At 37.0% G+C, this 25,727-nt stretch overlaps 1 protein-coding gene across 2 annotated transcripts in view; it reads left to right on the top strand.

The window, feature by feature from the left end:
- The window catches only part of LOC111142170 (phosphatidylinositol-4-phosphate 3-kinase catalytic subunit type 2 gamma), a 338,397-nt gene that overhangs the window by 86,719 nt on the left and 225,951 nt on the right, over positions 1-25,727 (top strand). For both annotated transcript variants that reach the window (XM_022495171.1, XM_022495170.1), the window contains 3 exons: positions 28-159; positions 16,953-17,067; positions 25,527-25,657. In XM_022495171.1, coding sequence (XP_022350879.1) covers positions 28-159; positions 16,953-17,067; positions 25,527-25,657 — 378 coding nt within the window. The remainder of the gene's footprint in view (positions 1-27; positions 160-16,952; positions 17,068-25,526; positions 25,658-25,727) is intronic.

The raw sequence follows: 25,727 nt of genomic DNA on the forward strand, positions 1-25,727 counted from the left end.
ATAATCTACTTTTTTTTTTATTTTAAGGATCAATTTTCCTCTTGAAATAAAGTCACTTCCAAGGGAATCCATGCTCACTATAAGATTGTTTGGGATTGTCTGTGCAACCAGTAATGCCAATTTATTGGCTTGGACTTGTCTTCCATTGTTTCCAAAAGAGTAAGTATATCATTTGTTCTTAATAAAGCTCTCATATCAATAAAAACCTCCTTGGAAATGACTATTTTGCAGTATATGGAATAATGAAAAAAAGACGACTTTTTATTCCAAAACTGAGGTAGCTCAATATAAATCATGACTATTGAAAGTGGAACTGAAAAGCAAAAATGTAGAAATGGCTTTAGAAGAGGCCTCATGCTCAACTTGTCAACTGGGTCATTTATAATAAAAAAATATTGGCATGACCAATTTCAATTGCTTTTCCTTCTCTGACCAGCCAGGTTCTCTGGCATTAGTAATTCAGAATGACTTAGATCAATACAGTCATTTAGAAACAATGTGAGTCATGGAATTCTGGCTGAAGTAAAATTATACAGTGTAACTGGTCTGCTGATCTTTATTGCCAAGAAGAAAATATTTGGTAACTTTAAGATGAAATTTTTCAGGAAAGCAAACCAACTATGAGTTCAGATAGTCTGTCAGAACTAACGGCCATTGCAAAATTAACTGTTGACTTAACCATAAGGATTTGGAACGATTAATACTGAGAATATTTGATAAAGTCAGTAACATGGTTTTCTGTGCTATTAAAGAAAGAATATTTCAAATAAATCAGCTTAGTTGTTTTTCATATGGTAGTACTTGCTTTATAATTGAATTTGGGTATTAAGGAGAGCACATATTGCATGGAGCACTGGGTGTGGTGCATGAACAATGAATCTTGGAACACTGAAAAAATAAAATTAAAAACAAAAATAAAAATAAAATGTAAAAAAAATACAGGACCTTCAAAAATTAGAATATATATAGTTACTTTAATATTGTTATAAAGAATGTTTATAACATATAAAATGTAATAATAAAATAATAAAAACAATATAAAAATGCTAAGAAAATTCATCTGTTTTTGTTCCCAAATTTAGTCATTATAAATAAATTATAATCAAAACAATTGTGATAAATCTTTAAGATCATCTTTGTTGGATTAATTCTGATCTGGGGTGTGTGTGTGTGTGTGTGTGTGTTGTTCTATTACTTGTTTTCTTGTACCCATTTCTACATGTATATTTCTTGTTGACAGTAATATATTTATCTTTGTAGTAGCCATCATCTAACATTGTACCTCTTATAAATAGACAATCAGTGGAGGATTGTTTATTAAATTGAACTAGAAAAAAAATCAACCCTATAGGAGATTTAGGATAAAGTAAAATTTCAAAAGTCTATAAGAAATTCTATAATCCTGAGCTGCCTGGCTGGTTCAATCAGCAGAGCATATGACTTTTTTTTTTTTTTTTAAGATTTATTTATTTATTTGAGAGAGAGAGAGAGAGAGAGAAAGAAAACATGTGAGCAGGGAGGACTGGCAGAGGGAGAGAGAATCTCAAGCAGACTCCTCACTGAGCATGGAGGCCAAGGGGCTCTATCTGATGACCACGAGATCATGACCTGAGCTGAAATCAAGAGTTGGATGCTTAACTGACTGAGCCATCCAGGTACCCCAAGCAGGTGACTCTTGATCCCAGAGTTGGTAGGTTCAAGCCCCATGTTGGGTATAAAGATTACTTTAAAATTAAAATTAAAAAAAAAAAAAAGAAATAATTTAGCCCTAAGAGGAATGCCTACTGCAGTTAGCAGATATATCAAAAATCTGATTTGTGGGCTAAGGACTTTGATTACTTTCTCACTAGGAACAGCTCTGCAAAGTGCCCTTCCTTCTCTTGAGTGAGTTTCTCTAAAGTTTCGACTCCTGTATTTGTAACATCTAGCATGTTTGTAGAATAAAAATTCTAGCTATTTTCTGAAAAAATTCAGTTCATTTTATTCCCTTCTATCATCTAATATATTACTCTGCGCAAAACATGCAGTCAATAAACATTAAATATATAAGAAGTTTGGAATATATCTTTCTTTCAGATGAGAGTCGGTGCGTTCAAGGTGGTATGGCCATAGACTATATCTGTCTTTCAGACTAATCTTCGAGACTTTTTTTCCTAGATAGTTATGATAGTAAAAACACTGCCTCCATGTTGTTTCCTCATGTATCACTTACCATTAGTAAACATTTTTATGTGAGTGCTCATCTTTAGTAATGCCATCTGGGACTGATAGTAGATGGTGTTTTCCTAAGGGAAAGAGATTGAAATTGTGGATGAGGAGACATCATATCAGAAAACAAAACTTACTTCAAAGAGCACTTTGATAAGCACTTATAAATATATTTCCAAAAGATCATTTCTCATAAAAACCAGAAAATCTGCTTCTCTCCTGGGCTAAACAATTAAAAAAAAAATCCAGATCTTTTCAAGACATCAAAAATCCATCATGTAGGGCAATTAGGGAATATGATTACTCCCACTGGGTTCATTGCTCTGAGTGACAGAGATTCTAACCCAATTTATTTGATGCAGATATTTCCAGATCACAACAAATAAGTCACTTAATTTCATTTCCTATCATGGAATGACCCCTGTCTATAAACATTTCGTATTAAATCTGTCATTTATTACAATTTGACTTGCCCATACCTAGCGATGTGAAGTTGTCAAGAACACTTATATCCTTATTTTTTCCAGCCTACACACAACCTGAAAATAGGCCGAATTAAAGGCTTCCTATCCTTTTGTCGTTTCCAAAGTGGTTTTCAGAAGAACCACGGGTGATTAAACTCAGATATATCGCTTATGGCTGCATCAGGAATGTCTACAAATAAAAATAAACTTCAACATTTTGAAGCACACAAATTCACGTTCAGGTCTATAAAAAAACATCCAAAGTACAAAGGTAAAAGTTGGCCCATAGAAGTTTTATAATCCTCTCTTTTGCAGATAGAACTTCCATTGCATTTATATTCACAATGCCTCCACACTGCAATAAGAAAGGGTTTTTCTCATCTCAACAGTTTCTGTGAGCTACCTTCCCTACTTAAATTCAAAACTAGTGTGGAGTTACTTAGGGTTTCTAAATTGTGGTAAACTCTTTCAATACATAAGTCTTCAACATCGAACAATAGATTCCCCTGGGGAGATTTTAAAATAAATCCCAAACCCAAGTGTACCCAAATATTCTGATTTAAGTGGTCTGCAGTTGGGTCCAGGTATCAGTATTCTCAAAGCTCTCTGGGAGTGTTAAAGACCAGAAAAATTACAATCTTTTCAGATTTTCAAAAGAGACCCAAAACAAATCTTAATTTCAAAACAACTTGACTCCTCAGATTGTTGCCTATGTAGCCAACCCTGACCCCACTGTATCTTACCATTTCAGATATATCCTCCAAATCAAATATAAAAAAAGTTGTGAGTGAGAATTCCTTATTGTCTACCCTTCCTATCAAGAGAGACCCACAGAGTGCAAATAGTACAAATACCTCATTTACAGATGACGATCTCTATGATAAAGGAAGGTTAAGAGACTTTTCTATAAGTCACCAGACTAAAATAGAACAAGAACCAGAATGTAAGTTTGATTTCTCTCTACGTGTGTTAGTTACTACCTTAATCTGCCACCCTTCCTGCCCTTAGGTGTCACACCTTGCTCAACAAATGCATTGTGACAATCTCAACAACATACAAGAAGCTTCTGCCTCAGCTTTGCCTGCACTCTACTCTTGGGCATGAAACCTATTAGACCTATGATCAGCAGAATCCCAAAGAGTTTTATAACATCAGATCCTATGGACATGCTGGCTGCCTGTATCTGGTGTCTTTTCTATTCTTGGGTCCAGGATGCCAAGCCATGATGCACATAACATCCTATAACTAAAAGTGACAATAATTATTTTATTCAAATCTTTTATTTCATAGCTATAGGACCAAGGGCCCAGAGAGGGTAAACCAGCATCTGTTCTGGTGCCACAGATTGGGGGTTGGCTTTTCTAGGTATAGGAATTTAAACAATATTGAAATCAAACAGATCCTTAAGGATATTCCAGAACCAGTATTTTGAAATGTTCTATTTAGCAGTGTGTCCCTTTTTCTAATGACATCTAATTCAAAATCTCAGATTTTTCAAAATCTCAGAGCGTAAGAGTGATAACCAGTTTATGTGTTTTGTTGGGTGAGGAATGGGAGAAGGGGAGAATTTAAAATCCTGGCATCCAACCTATTTGCTGTCTCCTTACCACCTTTCTAAAGTGCACCTCCAACCATCAAGCCATATGAAAACAAACAGAAAACTTTGAAAACCACTGATTTTTTAAAAAATATTTTATTTATTTATTTGACAGACAGAGATCACAAGTAGGCAGAGAGGCAGACAGAGAGAGAGGAGGGGAAGCAGACTCCCTGCTGAGCAGAGAGACCGATGTGGGGCTCAATCCCAGGATCCTGGGACCATGACCTGAGCCGAAGGCAGAGGCTTAACCCACTGAGCCACCCAGGCGCCCCGAAAACCACTGATTTTATCCAAGAAGATCAAAGAAGTTAAACTTAGACTACATAATGACAATAGGATACAGATGTTCTGATAGAGTCTGGTGTTTTTTTTCTTCACAAAGGAAACTATTTCCCATTTCCTCTCTTTATTATGTAGTTAATTATTTGCTTAATGTTAAATTGATTTAATAAACCTTCTAAGAGTAGTAATATAAAAAGTACTTCGGTCCCCACTGGCCTGTGTATTAGAAGTTTCCATTTTCATCTTCTTTCTGAGATCACCATCTTAGATGTGTTCTCTTCACATCTTCCACTAATCATCTTCATCATCACCATATTTTCTATTTACAGAAGTCTTTGGGAATTTATTAGATATTACAGATAATATATTAGAATATATTAGATATTAGAAATATCTGTTTGTAGAGATGTTTGCAATATCTCAAATGATGTTTAAGTACAATCCATTATCAGAAAGTAAATTAGCTGGGGCACCTGCATGGCTCAGTTGTTAAGGGTCTGCCTTTGGCTCGGGTCATGATCTCAGGGTCCTGAGCTGAGCAGGGAGCCTCTCTCTCTCTCTGCCTGCCTCTCTGCCTCCTTGTGATCTCTCTCTCTTCTCTGTGTCAAATAAATAAATAAAATATTAAAATAAATAAAAAATAAAATCTTTAAAGAAAAGGTAAGTTAGCTAATATTAAGCATATAGAGAGCCCAAAGAATGGTGCCAAACATCCTTTTCCTCCTGAATTGCCTTGAAGTATGTGTTATATAAGCCTCACTTGGACAGCTAGGAGTTTAGTTTCAGTGTTCTCTATCGCTCGTTACATCTCTCCATTCACACACTTGATTCAGGTGTTCTGACTTCGTTCTGCACAGTAGGCCTCAGGGTTAAGGCCATGGTAGCTGTTCATCCAGGCTTCATCCAAGGAGGGTAATGACAGATCCTGACAGTTACTCTTGAGTCCCTTCTTCCACTGTAGGAATGAGCTTAGGTCACTTAGATTTTCAAAATGAATTATGGCCAAGACATATAAGTATAGGAAGGTCATAAGTATAATTCATCATACAACTTAGACGTGAAGAAAAATGCAATAAATAAATCACACTTTTCCTCATGAGCTCCCACCCTGTCACTATTAAGGAGAAAAAACTTCACATCAACCACAAAATATTAGTCAACTCAGTGATTTAAATAGTTGTTTTAGAAATACAAAACCATTCTTTTGGATAAAAACATTCAGTCACTCAGATAGCTTCCTGACACCCTGATTCTCTAAGAGAGTGTCTGGATTTACAGGATCAGAAAGGAACAGATGCTTTGGCCTGGGGACTTCTGATAGCCAAAACAAATGCATGCTTTAGGCTGGTGATTGTTACAGCTAGTGTAGCTCATGATTGGGGCTCTTCTCGCTTGACTAGGGCTTACTGGCATCCTTTGAATGACTTGGGCTCTCTTAGGTACTATAGAGCCATCTGAGGTTTAATTGTGACTCCCAATTGACATCAGCTTGGTTGTTCAATCAGATGCTCTTATCACAGAAACCCCTTATCCCCACCACATGACCCCTTTTGGGGGACTGCTTATCTAGATATTTTACCTATTTCTACATCTCATCCCTTCTATACAGAAACCAAAGAAGGCCTAATAAAGCTAAACTCGAGAGCTCCTTCTCTCTGTTTGCCATGTGGTCCCCACTTAAAGGTCATGACACAAGTATATACAGGAGTGGCCCAAGATGTGATTTTCCTCCAGGATTTGAAGCATGGAGTGCTAAAGGAGCACCCTCTGCCTTGAGCTGTGCTCATTTATCTAACACTTTTCTGTGTTTGCTTTCCAAAGGCAAAAAAGGGAGAAATTGGGATACCTATGTCTGTCATACTAATTCTGTTTTCTCTTTCTCTATCTTCCATTTCCCATAATCTCAAATTACCAGAAAGTGGTGGCAGTCCCCACCCAATATGCACATCCTCCTTCTTCATTCCTGTTAACCCTTAACCATGAATAGAATATTTTCTATAAATACTATGGGGAATATTAACATCTAAGTCCTCCAAGTTTGGTGTTAGATGTGCTCCTTCTTCGTCTTGCATTCTGCCTGAAGCTAATCCAAAGCTTTTCCCATGCAGATGGATGCTTCAAACCATTTTGGGGAAGGTTCTATACTCTATAATGAAAAATAAATTAATAATTTTCTAATCTTTATGGCATTAAACTGACTCTTAGGTTGCTAATACCATCCCTTCTAGATTGTTATACCAAAAAACAAGGTTCACCAGCTAAAGGAGGTATGGAACAAAGGGAAAATGAAAATTCAAAATTCATTCTGCTAGAAGAATAATCCTGGGTCTTATAAAAATATCTGTCCAATAATATTTACAAATTACACTACCTTGGGCAGATACTTTCTAATAATATCTTTAGACATGGAAAATAAGCAAGCCCCAGAAAGCTAAAGGTTTAAAGAGAACTTTATTTGTTGGATTTTTTCTTCCTATTTTTCATAGTGTCTATTAAAGGGAATAATAGGATTTGATAGTTTTTTTGTTTTGTTTTGTTTTGTTTTTTTAGTTTGAAGTCTTTATTTAAATAGCAGTTAACGTAGAGTGTAATGTTAGCTTCAGGAGTAGAATTTACTGATTCATCACTTAACAGACAATGCCCAGTGCTCATCACAGCAAGTGCACTCCTTAGTCCACATCACCCATTTAACCCATCACGCCACCTACCTCCCCTCAGCAACCCTCAGTTTGTTCTCTATAGTTAAGACTCTTTTATGGTTTGCCTCTTTCTCTTTCTTCCCCCCATGTTCATCTATTTTGTTTCTTAAATTCCGCATATGAGTGAAATCATGTGGTAGTTGTCTTTCTTGAACTGAATTATTTCAGTTAGCATAATACTCTCTTAACTCCATCCACATTGTTGTAAATGGCAAGATTTCATTCTTTTTTATGGTTGGGTAATATTCCACTGTGTGTATATATATCTACATATTTGTGTGTGTGTGTGTGTCTGTGTGTGTCTATGTCTATCTCACCTCTTCTTTATTCATGGGTGTTTGGGCTCTTTTCATAATTTGGCTACTATTGATAATGCTGTAAACATCAGGGTACAGGTATCTCTTTGAATTAGTATCTTTGTACCTTTTGTGTAAATACCTAGTAGTGTGATTCCTGGATTTTAGGGTCATTCTATTTTTCACTTTTTGAGGAAACTCCATACTGTTTTCCAGAGTGGCTGCACCAGTTTGCCTTCCTATCAATAGTTTAAGAACTTTCCCCTTTCTCCACATCCTTGCCAACATCTGTTGTTTCCGTGTTGTTAATTTTAGCCATTCTGACCAGGTGGCATCTCATTGTAGTTTTGATTTGTATTTCCCTGATGATGAGTGATGTTGAGCATTATTTCATGCGTCTGTTAGCCATCTGGATGTCTTCTTCATGTCTTCCTTAGAAAAATGTCTATTCATGTCTTCTACCCATTTCTTTTTTTTTTTTTTTACTTTTTATTTTTATTTATCTACTTATAAAAATTCTTTTATTGACATATAATGTATTATTTGCCACAGGGGTTCAGGTTTGTGAATCGTCAGGCTTACACACTTCACAGCACTTCTTCCCATTTCTTAACTGGATTATTTGTTTTTGGGTGTTGAGTTTGATAAGCTCTTCATAGATTTTGGATACAAACCCTTTGTCAGATACATCATTTGCAAAAATCTTCTTCCATTCCATAGGCTGCCTTTTAGTTTTGTTGATTGTTTCCTTCACCACGCAGAAGCTTTTTATCTTGATGAAGTCTCAGTAGATGATGTTTGCCTTTGTTTCCCTTTGTTTGCCTCTGGTGATGTGTCTAGTGAGAAGTTGACATGGCCAAGATCAAAGAGGTTGCTGCCTGTGTTCTCCCCTAGGATTTTTATGGTTTCAAGTCTCACATTTAGGTCTTTCATTCATTTTGAATTCATTTTTGTGTATGGTGTAAGAAATGGTCCAGTTTCTTCTGCATGTTGCTTTCCAGTTTTCCCAACAGCATTTGTTGAAGAGACTGTGTTTTTGCCATTGGAAATTCTCTGCTTCTTTGTCGAGATTAGCTGACCATATAGTTGTGGGTCCATTTCTGGATTTTTATTCTGTTCCATACAAATTTTAGGATTGTTTGTTCTAGCTTGTGAAAAATGCTGATAGTGTTAATAGGGATGGCATTAAATATGTAGATTGCTTTGGGTATTATAAACATTTTAGCAATATTTGTTCTTCCAATCCAATCCATGAGCATGAAATGCTTTTCCATTTCTTTGTCATCTTCAGTTTCTTTCATAAGTGTTTTGTAGTTTTCAGAGTACAGATCTTTTGCCTTTTTGGTTAGGTTTATTCCTAGATATCTTATGGGTTTTGGTACAATTGTAAATGGGATTGATTTCATAATTTTTCTTTCACTGCTTAATTTTTGGTGTATAAAAATGCAACTGATTTCTGTACATTGATTTCGTATCCTGTAATTTTAATGAATTTGTATGTCGTTTCTGGCAATTTTTTTGGTGGAGTATTCCAGGTTTTCTACTTAGAATATCATATCTTCTGCAAATTTTAACTTCTTCCTTACCAATCTGGATGATTTTTATTTCTCTTTGTTGTCTGATTGCTGATGCTCAGACTTCCATTACTATGCTAAGCAACAGTGGTGAGAGTGGACATGCCTGTCTTGTTCCTGACTGCAGAGGAAAGCTCTCAGTTTTTCCCCATTGAGGATGATATTGACGATGGGTCTTTTGTTTGTGGCCTTTATGATATTGAGGCATGTTTCTTCTATCCCTAGTTTGTGGAGGATTTTTATCAAGATCAGATGCTGTACTTTGTCAAATGCTTTTTTTGTATCTGTTGAGAGGATCATATGGCTCTTATCCTTTCTTTTATTAAAGTGGAATATCAGATTAATTTATTTAGATATATTGATTCACCCTTGCAACCCAGAAATAAATTCCACTTGATTGTGGTGAATAATTTTTTTAATGTACTATTGGATTCAGTTCACTAGTATCATCCATCTTGAGAATTTTTGCATCCATGTTCATCAGGGATATTGGCCTATAGTTCTCCTTTTTAACAGGGTCTTTGGTTTTGAAATCAGGGTAATGTTGACCTCATAGAATGACTTTGGAAGTTTTCCTTCCATTTGCATTTTTTGGAATAGTTTGAGAATAGGTATTAACTCTTCTTTAAATGTTTGTTAAAATTGCCCAGTGAAGCCATTTGGCCCTGGACTTTTGTTTTTTGGGAGATTTTTGATTAATGATTCAGTTTATTTGCTGGTTATTGGCCTTTCCAAGTTTTCTATTTCTTCCTGGTTTAGTTTTGGTAATTATATGTTTCTAGGAATTTATCCGTTTCTTCCAGATTGCCCAATTTATTGACATCTAAATTTCATAATATTCTGGCTGTGTTTCTGTGGTGTTGGTTGTGATCTCTCCTCTCTCATTTGTGACTTTATTTATTTGAGTCCTTTCCCCCTCTTTTTTATTTTTGATAAGTCTTTCTAGGAACCAGTTTATCAGTTTTATTAATTTTTTTTCAAAGAACCAACTCCTGGCTTCATTGATCTGTTCTACTGATTTTGTTTGCTTCTATATCATTTATTTCTGTTCTAATGTTTATTAATTCCCTTCTGCTAGCTTTAGGCTTCATTTATTGTTCTTTTCTTAACTCCTTTAGATATAAGATTAGGTTATATTTGAGATGTTTCTTGCTTCTTGAGATAGGCCTGTATTGCTATATACTTTCCTCTTAGGACCACTTTTGCTGCATCCCAAAGTTTCAGACTATTGTGCTTTCATTTTCATCCATTTCCATCTACTTTTAAATTTCTTCTTTAATTTCCTGGTTGACTCATTGTTGCGGCCGGCGCAACAAATTGACCAGGAAAACGTGAGGGTTAAGAGGATGGTGAAAAGAAATTAAGAGACAAAGAGATGGGGGCAGAAGGGACACTAAAGATGATGTCCAACAGTGTTGATTTTATTCCACATCTTACAAGCATTTATAAGGCAGACCAGAATAGGAGGAGTAATTCATCAGTACCTAGTCAGATGACCGCAAGTTTCTATAACCAGTTTACATTAACCACAAGCAAACCTCATAATGCCAGGTAGTCTCGGCTAATGCCATTAGCAAGACAATCAACCAGGGAGTGGGTTATGGGAGGTACAGGAACAACAAGGACCAACTAAGAATTCATGACCCTGACCACATTTTTCCCTTCTGTAGGGAGAGTGTGTGGGAAGTCACGTGGGCGAGTGCACAACACATAGCACAGACCCTTTTCTCAGTGTTACTCAACTTTCCTGTCCTTAACCTTGTCAAGGTGTCCGGACTTTGAAGGAGACACAAGTCAGGGCCTGGTTTGATCCTCGACTCCAACCATGCCATAGCCTCCAACAACTCATTCATTCTTTAGTAGAATGTTCTTTAACTTCCATGTATTTATGGTCTTTCCAAATTTTTTCTTGTGGCTGACTGCAAGTTTCATAACCTTGTGGCTGGAAAATATGCATGGTATTATCTCAATCTTTTTATACTTCTTGAGGCCTGATCTGTGACTCAGTAGTTGATCTTTTCTGGTGAATGTTCCCTGTGCCCTTGAGAGAATGTGTATTCTGCTGCTTTAGGATGAAATGTTCTGAATATATCTGTTAAGTCCTTCTGGCGAGTGTGTCATTCAAACCCATGGTTTCCTTGTTGATTTTATGTTTAGATGATCTGTCCATTGATGTAAGTGGGATGTTAAAGTCCCCTGCTATTATTGTATTATTATCAGTGAGTTCCATTATGTTTGTTATTAATTGTTTTATGTATTTGGGTCCTCCCAATTTGGGGGCAAAAATATTTGCAATTGTTAAATCTCCTTGTTGGATAGACTCCTTTATTTTGATACAGTGCCCTTCTTCATCTTTTGTTACAGTCTTTGGTTTAAAATCTAGTCTGTCTCATATAAGTATTTGCTACTCTGGTTTTCTTTTTTTTTTTTTATATAAACCAAATTTTATTTTTTTTAAACATATAATATCTTTTTATCCCCAGGGGTACAGGTCTGTGAATCGCCAGGTTTACACACTTCACAGCACTCACCATAGCACATACCCTCCCCAATGTCCATAATCCCACCCCCAACCCCCCTCCCCCCATTAACCCTCAGTTTGTTTTGTGAGATTAAGAGTCACTTATGGTTTGTCTCCCTCCCAATCCCATCTTGTTTCATTTATTCTTCTCCTACACCCTTAACCCCCCATGTTGCATCTCCTCTCCCTCATATCAGGGAGATCATATGATAGTTGTCTTTCTCCGATTGACTTATTTCGCTAAGCATGATACCCTCTAGTTCCATCCATGTCATCGCAAATGGCAAGATTTCATTTCTTTTGATGGCTGCATAGTATTCCATTGTGTATATATACCACATCTTCTTTATCCATTCGTCTGTTGATGGACATCTAGGTTCTTTCCATAGTTTGGCTATTGTAGACATTGCTGCTATAAACATTCGGGTGCACGTGCCCCTTTGGATCACTACGTTTGTATCTTTAGGGTAAATACCCAGCAGTGCAATTGCTGGGTCATAGGGGAGTTCTATTTTCAACATTTTGAGGAACCTCCATACTGTTTTCCAGAGTGGTTGCACCAGCTTGCATTCCCACCACCAGTGTAGGAGGGTTCCCCTTTCTCCGCATCCTCGCCAGCATCTGTCATTTCCTGACTTGTTAATTTTAGCCATTCTGACTGGTGTGAGGTGGTATCTCATTGTGGTTTTGATTTGTATTTCCCTGATGCCGAGTGATGTGGAGCACTTTTTCATGTGTCTGTTGGCCATCTGGATGTCTTCTTTGCAGAAATGTCTGTTCATGTCTTCTGCCCATTTCTTGATTGGATTATTTGTTCTTTGGGTGTTGAGTTTGCTAAGTTCTTTATAGATTTTGGACACTAGCCCTTTATCCGATATGTCATTTGCAAATATCTTCTCCCATTCTGTCAGTTGTCTTTTGGTTTTGTTAACTGTTTCCTTTGCTGTGCAAAAGCTTTTGATCTTGATGAAATCCCAATAGTTCATTTTTGCCCTTGCTTCCCTTGCCTTTGGCGATGTTCCTAGGAAGATGTTGCTGCGGCTGAGGTCGAAGAGGTTGCTGCCTGTGTTCTCCTCAAGGATTTTGATGGATTCCTTTCTCACATTGAGATCCTTCATTCATTTTGAGTCTATTTTTGTGTGTGTGGTGTAAGGAAATGATCCAATTTCATTTTTCTGCATGTGGCTGTCCAATTTTCCCAACACCATTTGTTGAAGAGGCTGTCCTTTTTCCATTGGATATTCTTTCCTGCTTTGTCGAAGATCAGTTGACCATAGAGTTGAGGGTCTATTTCTGGGCTCTCTATTCTGTTCCATTGATCTATGTGTCTGTTTTTGTGCCAGTACCATGCTGTCTTGATGATGACAGCTTTGTAATAGAGCTTGAAGTCTGGAATTGTGATGCCACCAACTTTGGCTTTCTTTTTCAATATTGCTTTGGCTATTCGAGGTCTTTTCCGGTTCCATATAAATTTTAGGATTATTTGTTCCATTTCTTTGAAAAAAATGGATGGTACTTTGATAGGAATTGCATTAAATGTGTAGATTGCTTTAGGTAGCATAGACATTTTCACAATATTTATTCTTCCAATCCAGGAGCATGGAACATTTTTCCATTTCTTTGTGTCTTCCTCAATTTCTTTCATGAGTACTTTATAGTTTTCTGTGTATAGATTCTTAGTCTCTTTGGTTAGATTTATTCCTAGGTATCTTATAGTTTTGGGTGCTGGTTTTCTTTTTATGTCTATTTGCATGATAAAATATTTCCCCATCCCCTTACTTTCAATCTTCAGGTGTGTTTAGGTCTAAAATGAGTTTCTTGTAAACAACCTATAAATGGGTCTTGTTTTTTGATCCATTCTGATAGCCTATGTCTTTTGATGAAGCATTTAGTTCATATATATTCAGAGTAATTATTGATAAATATCAATTTAGTGCCATTTTATTGCTTATTTTATTGTTTATGGAGATCCTTTTTATTCCTTTTTAGTCTTTTTCCCACTCAAAGAGTCCCCTTTAATATTTCTTGCAGGACTGGGTTGGTAGACAGAAACTCCTTTAGCTTTTGTTTGTCTGGGAAACTCTTTATGTCTCCTTCTATTCTGAATGACAGCCCTGCAGATAGAGTATTCTTGGTTGCAGATTTTTCCCATTCAGTACATTGAATATATCATGCCACTTTTTTCTGGCCTACCAAATTTCTATGGATAGTTCTTCTGCTAACTTTATTTCTCTTCACTTGTAAGTTAGGAATTCTTTTGTCTTGCTGCTTTTAGGATATTTTCCTTATCTCTATATTTTGCTAATTCAACCACAATATGTCTTGTTGTTGGCCTGCTTTTGTGATTTTGATGAGAGTTCTCTGTGCTTCCTGGATTTGGAAGTCTGTTTCCTTCCCCAGATTAGGAAAGTTTTCAGTTATAGTTTCCTCAAATAAACCTTCTGCCCCCCTTTTTCTCTTCTTCCTCTTCTGGGACTCCTATGATATGAATGTTAATAAATTTTATGGACTTACTGATTTCCCTAAATCTACTTCCATGATCCAATATTTTTTTTCCTTCTTTTGATCACCTTCATTATTTTTCATAATTCTGTCTTCTTTATCATTTATTCATTCCTCTGATTCTTCCATCCTCATGGTCATTGCATCTACTTGGTTTCAAATCTTGATTATCACATTTTTCATTTTGACCTGGTTCATTTTAAGCTCCTTTATTTCTGCAGTAAGGGACTTCCTGGTATCTTCTATGCTTTTCTCAAGCCCAGCTATTTCCCTTATAATTGTTGCTTTAAATTCTCGATCGGGTATATTACTTATAATTTGTTTTGATTTGATCCCTGGCCATGACCTTTACTTGTTCTTTCTTTTGGGATGAATTTTTCTCTCTTGGTATTTTGTCCAGGTCTCTGTCATCTTCTCTATGTTAGGAAAGCCTACTATGTTTCCTGCTCCTGAGAGTAATGGCTTTATGACGAAGTCATATAACATTCAAGGCCTGGAGCTTCAGGAAGTGTCTCTGGTGTATGCTGCATACACTCTGTTGTTGTGTTGTGGCTGCTGTATCCCTCAGGTCAATCTTCTTCAGGGTTTCTCCTTGCCTGTAGTGGAGAGTGTTTGGACCTTGGCCAGAGTGTGGTTTCCCTTAGAGCTGAAGTGTTGCAGAACTCCGTGGTCAGTAGACATGGTCCATGAAGGGATTTGTGTTGTCCTTCAGGTGGAGGGGCCTGCTGCACTATTCCTTAGGCACATTTGCTGGAGAAAAGCAATACCAGCTGAGCACAGTGCGGGCAGGGCTTAGGTTTAGGCCACCAGTGTTGGTGCTGTGCTGTTTATTGAAGTTGATATATGCTGAGGGGTGGGGGAGGGAAATGGCTGCCCCTTTGTCCCCACAGAGGGGAATTCATGCTTGTTGTTATCAGGAAGCCCTCCTAGAAGAGTGAATAATTCCTTTCTTGCATCATAGGTGTTTTCAGATCACTGTTTTCATTCTATCTGTATCTGGGTTATTTGCCTGCCTGGAGCAGCACATGCACTTTGGGTTTTAGCCCAGCCAGGCCAGCTGAGTTTTAAAACTGTAATCTTTAAGGGTACCTGGGTGACATAATTAAGTATCTGATTCTTGACCTCAGCTTAGGTCTTGATCTCAGGATTGTGAGTTCAAGCCCCATTTGGAGTGTACTTAAAAATCAATCAATCAATCAACCAATCTCCAAACTTTAGGGACCTGCTGTGGCAGGGATATGCACTGGTCTTCTGGGGGAGGATCTCACTGCACTGGTATTGGTGCAGGTTTGACCCAGAAGGGCAATTGCACAAGAGTATGGGAGTGTGGGGTTTGGAGCAAAGTGCACTAAAGAGCCAGTGTCCAGGTTAGCGGTCCTCAGCAGGTGTCTGTATCTATGCTGAGGTTTGGGGGGTGGGAAATGGCACCCACCAGCTCCTTTGTCCCCAGAAAGGCATTGCCTCCAAGAAGGGGGAACCATCTCCTAATACATCTCAGATGATCCACAGATTATGCCCTCTGCCCCCTGAATTACCTGCCTGATTTCTCTACAGGAGCACTATAGCACCTTCAGGGCTTTATACCAGCCATGTCATGGATCTCTAAAACTCCAGTCTTTGAGCTCTGCTGGTGGCAAATAGGAAAATCAGCCCTCTTATTTTCCCCATCAATGGCTTTGGGGAAGTGTTTTCCTTGTGCAATTCCCTGTGTGCTCCTCTTTCTCTCATCTCTGTCTGTGACCAGGGCTCCCACCCCTCCACACATTTCCATAGCTCCTACCTTCCACGATGTGGCCTCCTCTCTCCCTCTAGTTGTGTAGTTTGTTCTGTAAGTCCTCAGATTGATTTCTTGGATAGTCAGAATGATTTGATATTTATCTAGCTGTGTTTGAAGAACAAGGCAAGCCTAGGGTCCTCCTACTACTCTGCCATCTTAGCTCCTTCCCTCTTTACAGAGTTTTCAATAAGGCTCACTTAATGTCTTAAAGTTGTTTATAAACTTTAATTTTTGTTGTCTTGCTTACATTTTTATTTTAGTATATTAAAGTCAAGGACTGTCCTCAGTGGTCATTGGAACATTTTACCAATAATCTAATTTATACATACAGTCAAGTATAGATTCTCTTTTAATTCCTATGAGGATCTGTGGATTCTGATGTTACTGAAGCTCTTAAAACCATCCATGAATTCTTGCTTTCTAAAATCTTCCTGTATGTATCCTCATTTATAATGGTTATTTACAACTTATTTTTTTAAACATTCAGACTATGAATAATCTTTCTATTTAGAAGCACTTCCTCTCTTAAGTCCCACAACTATTTTGATTCTGCAGATCATATGCTAATTTAAATATTTTCTTTCTATAAATTTAGAGGTCATACTTTTAATGAAGCTCGGGGAATTTAGTCACTTCATGGAGTAAACCTTTTCTGAAGAGTTGATATCTTTGTAGACTTGAGGCCCTCATAACTCCAAGAGTATAAATCTAAGATTCTTAGTCTCATCTTATAATCAATATTGTTGGATACTAAGAATAAATTCTGCCTGTCAGAATCTATTGTGGAAATAATTTTTTCTTGTGGAAAATAAATGTAGCTATCTGTGAACATAGCCATTCATGTCATATATTAGAATTAACTACTAATCAGTATCTAGGGTTGTGGAATATTGTATTTCTCTTCTAGCTACTGAATGAAGTCACTGAAATAGCTGGTTATGTTTACATTCCAAAAGAAAGCAGTTATAGATAATAATAACTCTCCTCTTGAAGTGACTCCTGTATGTCTGTATCTATTGTCTTTTGTAGCAAATCCATTCTTGGGTCTATGCTATTCAGCATGACATTAGAGAATGAGCCTCCCATAGAAATGATAGCTCCAGGACTGTGGGATACAAGCCTGCCATCTCCAGTGATCCTGCAGGTAAGTGTCAGGCTATGAAGTTAAAGTATACATGACAAAAAAAAAAAAAAAAAAATGTATACACAGCAAGTATTTGTTGACAAGTAGCTTCTCAATTACAGAAACAATTTTCTTCTAGGATCACACATTTTAATTGTCTTCTCTTCCTCCAATTGGCTGGGATTTGTAAAACCTCTAGTTCTTTTATTTTGTATTCCAGTGCTCTCAAAGCACTTTCCCCCCCGGCTTATATAATAGCAGTTTCAAGCCATTCTCTGTCAAACATGACCACGAAGGAAAGAAATGGAGTGTCGCCATTAGTATATTCATATGTAGATTCATTTTTCTCTCTGTTGTCTGAAAACAGTCATTGATATATATTATTAACTTGGTACCTTACACCTACCTCTGCATTGTGTCATGTTCCCTTAAAATCCTTCAATTGTACATTTCCTATATGACTAGCAATTAGGTCAGTAGTGGAGGAGAAACTACAGACAAAATCCATTCACCATACTTTCTTAACTCTTAAGACCCCTCTTCTTTCTGTGATTTGTAATCATGAGTAAAAGGTGGCTAATGATTCCAGGCTTTGTTCCTTTCTCCTGAAAGCTCCTTAGGTGTTCATCATTGTAAATGATAATATTGATCAGATACAGGAAGCATGGCCACTCCCATTTATGGAAAGGCAGAAAATATGGATTTTCCATCTCTATAGGGAAAAACTGGGAAGTGCTATCGGGGCAGCACTCTCTACAACTGGTTTCTCAACCTCAACACTAATGACATTTTGGACCAGATAACCCTATGTTGTGGGGGCTGTCTAATGCATTATGGGATATTTAGCAGCATCTTTGGCTTCTAGGTGTCAGTAGCACCTGCCTAGTTCTGACAATCAAAAAATGCTTCTAGATATTGTCAGATGTCCTCAAAATTGCCCTCAGTTGAGTAGAAGCTGTTCTAGATAAAGATAGTGGAGTCTCTAAGTTTTTAAGTTTCCATGTTTGGGGTAAGGGACAAAGTTTAGCAAGACATTGAAACTGGAAGCGAAAAATATTACTAATAAAAATGTGACTTTTACTGCAAAGGAGGAAGTCCTCACCAAACATTAATCAAAGATCTAATTCATAGATGTGATGATGAAAAAGAGTGTTTGTTCAGCTTCAGTCTTGGCACAACATCATAAATACTCAACATATAATGGCTTATTATTTAGCAGGTGTTCCACTGTAACATGATGACTACCTTTCTTTAAGAGGACAAATGCAGGAGCACCTGGGTGGCTCAGGTTGTTAAGTGTCTGTCTGTTCACATCGGCTCAGGTCATGATCTCAGGGTTGTAAGATCAAGCTCCAAGTTGGGCTCTGCATGCTCAGCATGGAGTCTGCCTAAGATTCTCTCTCTCCCTCTGCCCCTCTCCCCACTCATGATTAATCAATCAATCAATCAATCAAAATCTTTTTAAAAATGCATTTTTTAACAGACTGTTGCTTGCGAGATACAAACTACCTCAGGCTGATGAGAATCTTCCAAGTCTGACCATTGACTGAGCTTTGAGGATATAAAGTCATGATTCAAGGGGTCTTTAACAGCAATGGTGGGAATAGAAGAAGTAAGATAGACTATCAGATGATTCTTCTCAGATGAGAGGAATAACTCTTTTAGAACTGAGATCCTGGCAAGTGGAATCTGAGGATTAGTTTCAAGTATTCAATAGCAGCATAGATTTCCTACTAAACATCTGGAGCTATAGCCAAATTTATCTTAAAAAAAATTATCTTACAAAAAAATGTAAATCATTCAACAGTATGCAAAAGTTAAATAATCTAATTTTTACAAAATAATTTCAAATGGTACAGACATAAAAAGAAACTTCTCAGGATATTTTTAATTGATGATAAAATATACAGGATAAAATAAGAGTTGTTAAAGTTAAAACCCTTACTAACCAATATTGCTCTAATTTTATACAGCTAAATTTAGAGCAGAATCTTTCAGCCTAAAGATTATAGTGAGGAAATTCGCAAATTCTGCAACCAGTGTTTGAGTTAAGGAGTCAAGATGTGTATCAGGGAAAGACATGTGTATCAGGGAATGGCTCTGAGAAAGTCTGGATTATAGTTTCAGCTCTTAAACAGAAAACTTATGACTTTGAACAAGTCACCAAACATATTTTCACATCTGTACAATGAAAGGATTATACTATGCCTATCTAACTTCTTTCAGATCTGTACTTTTCTGATTGTATTTATTAGATAGACAGTTACTGCCCCATGGTAGCTACCCTAGTATGAGAAGGGATATGATATGTCACAAAACCTGAATCCTCTAAGTCCCTCACTTTTTTCTTTTTAGGTTTTATGGCTTAAGTGCCAACCAGAAGCTGTGGGTGGAGTGAAGTAGATCTGAATTTAGAAATGGACAAAGAGGGATGCCTGGGTGGCTCAGTGGGTTAAAGCCTCTGCCTTCAGCTCAGGTCATGATCTCAGGGTCCTGGGATTGAGCCCCACGTCGGGCTCTCTACTCAGCGGGGAGCCTGCTTCCCCCTCTCTCTCTGCCTGCCTCTCTGCCTACTTGTGGTCTCTGTCTGTCAAATAAATAGATAAATAAAAATCTTTAAAAAAAAAAAAAGAAATGGACAAAAGGGGTGCCTGGGTGGCTCAGTGGGTTAAACCTCTGCTTTCGGCTCAGGTCATGGTCTCAGGATCTTGGGATTGAGCCCAACATTGGGCTCTTTGCTCAGCAGGGAGCCTGCTTCCCCCTCTCTCTCTGCCTGCCTCTCTGCTTACTTGTGATCTCTCTCATCCTGTCAAATAAATAAATAAATAAAAATCTTTTAAAAAAAAGAAAAAGAAAAGAAATGGACAAAGATTGGGACAGCTGGGTGGCTCAGTCAGTTAACTGACTTAACACTCAGTTAAGTGTTCGCCTTTAGGTTGGGTCATGATCCCAGGGTCCTGGGATCAAGCCCCACATCCAGCCCGGCACTGGGCTCATTGCTCAGTGGGGAGCCTACTTCTCCCTCTCCCTCTACCTGTCATTCCTCCTTCCTTGTGCTCTCTCTCTCTCTCTCTGTCAAATAAAATCTTAGAAAAGAAAAGAAATAGAGACAGATTACTGCATCATTTCACTAACCTGGATCTCCCTCAACTTCTTACCTCTCTCTGTGTATAATCTAGTCGCATGGCTCTATCACAATTTAAGAACTAACAGCAGAGTTTTAGTCAATGTTGCTCTTGTTCTGTTCTATATTCCTCTACTTCCCCACCTCCTCATTCTTGTCTAAATTCACTATATCCTGGCTTATTTGTTATTCTTAGTTGCTCTATCCAGTGGTGGTTTTAGTTCTCTTCATACTAGCTCTCTGCAACTTTTGGCACTCTCTTTCCCATTAGGGAACACTTTTCTCCTCTCCTTTCTCTGTTTCCTTCCCAGTCTCCCCTTCTGCTAGTCCTTCCTGTTGACAGTTCTCAAAGGTTCCATCTGCTGTCCATTGCTATTCTCAGTATATGTACTCTCCCTGGGAGAATTCTTTAAAAAACTTTGTTGAGATAGAATTCACATACCCTATAACCTTCCTGTTTAAAGTGTGCAATTAATTGCTTTGGGATTTTTTTCTTTTTTCTTTTTTTCAAAGATAAATACAATTACCACAACATCAATTTTAGAGCATTTTCATCACTTCAAATAGAAATCCTATATCTTTTAGCTATCACCTCCTACTCTCCCATTTTCCCCAACTCTAAGAAACTGCTAATCTACTTTCTGTCTCTATAGATTTCACCTATTTTGCATATTTCATATAGATCAAATCATATAATACTTGGTCTTTTGTGACTGGCTTCTTTCATTTAGGTTAATGTTTCAAAGTTCATCTGCATTACAGCATATATCAGTATTCATTCCTTTTCTATTGTTGAATAATATTACATTGCATGGATATACTATACTTTATCCATTCATTAGTTCATATGCTTTGAGATTGTTTCCACTTTTTGGCTATTGAGAATGGCATTGCTGTGAACATTTGTGTACAGGTTTGTGTGTGGACATATGTTTTCATTTACCTAGGAGATATTTATATCATCTATATCTATATTTATATCTATATCATGTATATATCTAGTACTAGAATTGCTAGATCTCATTCATTTCTAAGGTTTTATTCACAGTATCTATCCAGGTTCACTTCCTAATCTATCTCTAGTTCAGATTCTTTTTTTTTTTTAAAGATTTGATTTATTTATTTGACAAATAGAGATCACAAGTAGGCAGAGAGGCAGGAAGAGACAGAGGAGGAAGCAGGCCCCTACTGAGCAGAGGGCCCGATGCTGAGCTTGATCCCAGGACCCTGGGATCATGACCTGAACCGAAGGCAGAGGCTTTAACCCACTGAACCACCCAGGCGCCCCATCTAGTTCAGATTCTTTCACACTACACACTTCAGACAAATATAGCCACATGAAACTCCCACCTGGATATTGTACAGACAGCTTCAAAGAAAATATATCCCAAAGTGAGCTCACCTTTCTCTCCAAATTGCTCTCACCCCCTGAATTATTTATGTCTGTTCATGCCCCTACATACACCCACTTATTTCATTTGCCTCATCCCTCTTTATCCCTATGCATGTTCGGTCTGTACTCTATCCTGCCAATTATCTCCCATATGTTCCTCAAGTATATCCTTTCAATTTGCCACACCTGCCTAGTTCAGAAATTCCCTCCTAGGTCACAATAGTTTAGCTGGGTTTTGTTTTGTTTTTTTTAACCTTTAGTTTTGTCATTCTATAATCCAAAATCCATAAGTTTGATCCCTCTAAAACTTAGATTTGAACCTGCCAACTCCTCTATTTACACTCTTCAGTAACTCAGCACTACCTAGAGAATTAAGGTCACGCTCTACAGCGTGACTCCTCTCCCATTGTTTCTCTTGCCACTCCTTGTCTGACACTTCAAGCTCCAGTAACTTTGAAAATGTTGTAGTTTCTGACATGCACTGTCCTGGTTTTATCTTTTGTGCATTTACAAATACTGTTTCCTGCTTGGAGTGTGCCCTCCCTCTTCCTTTCACCATCTACTACCTACCCCTCCTCTCTGATTTTGTTCGTGTAATTAATATTCACTTTTAGGACCCACAGGCCCTCCTCTAGGAGTCTCTTCCATATGCTCTCCTCTCTTTCCAACCCAAGCAGCGTTAAGTGACCTTCCTCTGCCTTCACACAATAACCAATAAGATTTTTATGAACACATGCACCACTTTATACTTCTCACTGACTTTTTACCCATTGACTTCTTTATTACTGAAGGCATTGGGTGTTTTATCCCTAACTTTCTAGCATAGTACCTGAAATACAGTATTTATAAAATCAATGCTATGTGTCCATACATCTGATCACTATAATAACCTAGCCTACAGATATTTCTGAACTTAGCACTTTATTGCAATTATTAGAATCCAGATTCTAGAGTGTTTGGCTCTTCCTTTTATCTAAGTGGCCTTCCTCTTAAACCAATTCTTACTCATCCAAAGTATTTTACTTTACCTAACACAGTATTAGATGCTTAGTATCCATTATCAACAATGTTAGGGGGAGGCAACAGTCTTACTGATACCAAGTCTTTAGAACGCAGCACATTTTGCATCCTAATATAGCAGATGTTTTTTGCTTTTGGGTTTTTTTTTCCCCCCAGTATTCCTGAACTGCCTTTTGGCAGTTCCCTCTTTTACAGTTTCTTCCTTAAGACTCACTACAATTGCCATCCAGTTGGTAAGCATCCTTCCTTCCCTTGAACTACCATAGTACTTATGGTCTAACATTCATGTGCCTTATAATATCCAAAATACGTCTACAGTCCAGGGGGTTGTTCTTTGACAAGTTGACAGAATCATGGGGGCCCATGCTGGGCCCATGGGCCTCTGGCATGGTTGTGGGTCATGGACACTGGAGACATTCACAGCTGCTTTCTCAAAGAATTCCAAGTAATGAAGTCACAGTAGGAACCATGGTGGTCAAGTGTGAATGGAGAAGGATGAGAGGAAGTGAAGTAGGAGGCATAAATGGAACATAAGAATTCAATATTCAGATGTATAAGGAGGTATGAATTAGAGGGTTGGATAATCAGGTCTGAATGTTTTCTTGCATCTCAAAGAAAAGAGCCTCATAATTTTTTTTTGTTGTTGTTGTTGTTCTTGAAATCAGGAGTCTATCCTCAATGCTTGAGGCAGGAATGTAATAAATAGGTGTTATGACAGATGCAATGGAGACATTTGAAAAGATCTCCTAGAGCACTCCATTAAAAATACTTTTGAGACCAAAGCAGGCTTGGTTAGTCACAATGACAGAAGGAGAAAATCAGAGTCACATTTTTGCCATTACTGACTTGAAGCAGAGTTTTGGGGTGCTATGTATATGAATTGTACCATACTTTATATACATTTTATATATATTTGTTAATATATACATTTTTCTCCTTAATTAGTTAATTAAGGAGAAACTTAATTAAGTTCTTTGAAGGCAATGGATACTCTTTATATCTTCCATAATGCATGATACACAAAAAAAAATTCTAGAACAAATACTTTGTGGGAACTTCACTTCCATGAAAAATTAGAACAAAAGGCATTTGGGAGAAATTCCAGTATTTTTTTTTTTTTTAAAGATTTTATTTATTTATGACAGAGAGAGAGATCACAAGTAGACAGAGAGGCAGTCAGAGAGAGAGAGGAGGAAACAGACTCCCTGCTGAGCAGAGAGCCCAATATGGGGCTTGATCCCAGGACCCTGAGATCCTGACCTGAGCTGAAGGCAGCGGCTTAATCCACTGAGCCACCCAGGCGCCCCTAAATTCCAGTATTTTCTATCACTGGATCAGGAATTAGTAATTTTAGCCTCATAACATATGACATAATGCAGTCAGTATAGGGCCTCATTCATATATCAGAAATTAAAAATTCGTAAGTGAAATATATCAAAGAATTTATTATATATTTGTGCACAGGGATACTTCTGTTTTCTCATCCAATAGCTTTAGTTTCCTCATGTACCCTGCTCTTCACTTAAAACCAACATAAAATGGAACTACTTCATCAAATACTATTTCTAGTATTTTTGTTTCATGTGTTTAAAGTATTTGGGCACACGAAGAATAACATAACCTGCCAATACTGAAGTTACTTCTCTCTAGGGGACAAAAATTAAGCTTTCTGTCAAGAGGGAAAATTTATTATAACATTGCTTTTCTATGACTCAGTTCTTTTATCATACTGGAGTATTAAGTGGTACAGTATAACAAAAATTATACCAAAAACAAATGTAACAACACATTTTGGAGATTATAAAATTGCTAAAACTTTTTTCTAGCAAATAACCCAAGTAGAGTCAACTGTATTTCAAGCTTTAACTCACACAGTGTACCTTATAATGTTTCTCAATTTTCTCTGAGATCCCAAACTAAAATAGTTCAGCAGAGAAAAATAATTTTAGGTATTTTAATATGAAAAAAATGTATCATAACTTAAACACATATATGGGGCACTAAAGTAACTAGCTCATTTACATAGTTTGAAATTGTATATTTTGTTAACTTTTTTTTTAAATTTACTAGAATCAGATCATCACTGAAACATGGTTTAATGGAAAACACATTCTGCCAAAAAAAAAAAGGCCTGAATTCTAGCCCTATCTATAAATCTGAACTACAGAGCAAGAAAAAAGAATGTTGTATTTGGTTATACATTTAAATAAATCTTCACCAGAAATTCATGTCTTCAGAGTTGTTCACAGCCCTATAGATTTCCTGAAGTATAAACCAACATGGAGTAACTCTTTATTTTCTCAGGTATTTACATGAGAAAAGTATAAGTACCATCTATAATTTTTATCATTTAATAATATAATGACATTTTAGTACTGAACTGTAAAAAGGATATAATTTCAGCATTAAACAAAAATATAACTTTTAAATTTATGAAATTTCATATATTGCTATTTTTTCATTTTTCCTCAGACAACATTACAGATTACTAATTTATACCATTTATGTAAATAATTGAAGATTTGCCAAACACTATATATATTTAAATACCAGTGATTCTTTTTTTTTAAACAATTTTAATTGTTTTTTTTTTAAACAATTTTACTTATTTATGTTAGAAAGAGATGGAAAGCACACAAGTAGGGGGAGGGGCAAAAGGGAGAAGAAGAGAGAGAATCTTAAGCAGACTCTGTGCTGAGCACAAGCTTGATATGGGGCTTCATCCCACATCCATTAGCCAAAATCAAGTGTTGGATGCTTAACTGAGTGAGCCACCCAGGTGCCCCAACCCTAATGATTCTTTTAAAAATTATTTTTAAGTAAAAAAGAGCACAGAAAACGTAGGAATTTTCCCTTAGCTTCTACAAACCTTAGATAGAGAGTATTAAGTTAATAATGCATTTTGAGGCATTCAATACATGGCAAATCATTTCTTTATTTCAGATTGATTTTCCAGCTACTGAGTGGGAGTATATGAAACTTGATTCTGAAGAGAATAGAAATAATCTTGAAGAACCACCAAAAGAGTGTTTAAAACACATTGCCAGACTTTCACAGAAACAGTCTCCTTTACTGTAAGTGACCCAGGTCTTTTGAGTAAATTTTGCTTACTGTTTTTTACACCACCAATTATACTGGAAGTTA

Source organism: Enhydra lutris, unplaced genomic scaffold, assembly GCF_002288905.1.
Source record: "Enhydra lutris kenyoni isolate GAN:26980312 unplaced genomic scaffold, ASM228890v2 scaffoldscaffold7, whole genome shotgun sequence".
In the NCBI taxonomy this organism is placed as follows: Eukaryota; Metazoa; Chordata; class Mammalia; order Carnivora; family Mustelidae; genus Enhydra; species Enhydra lutris.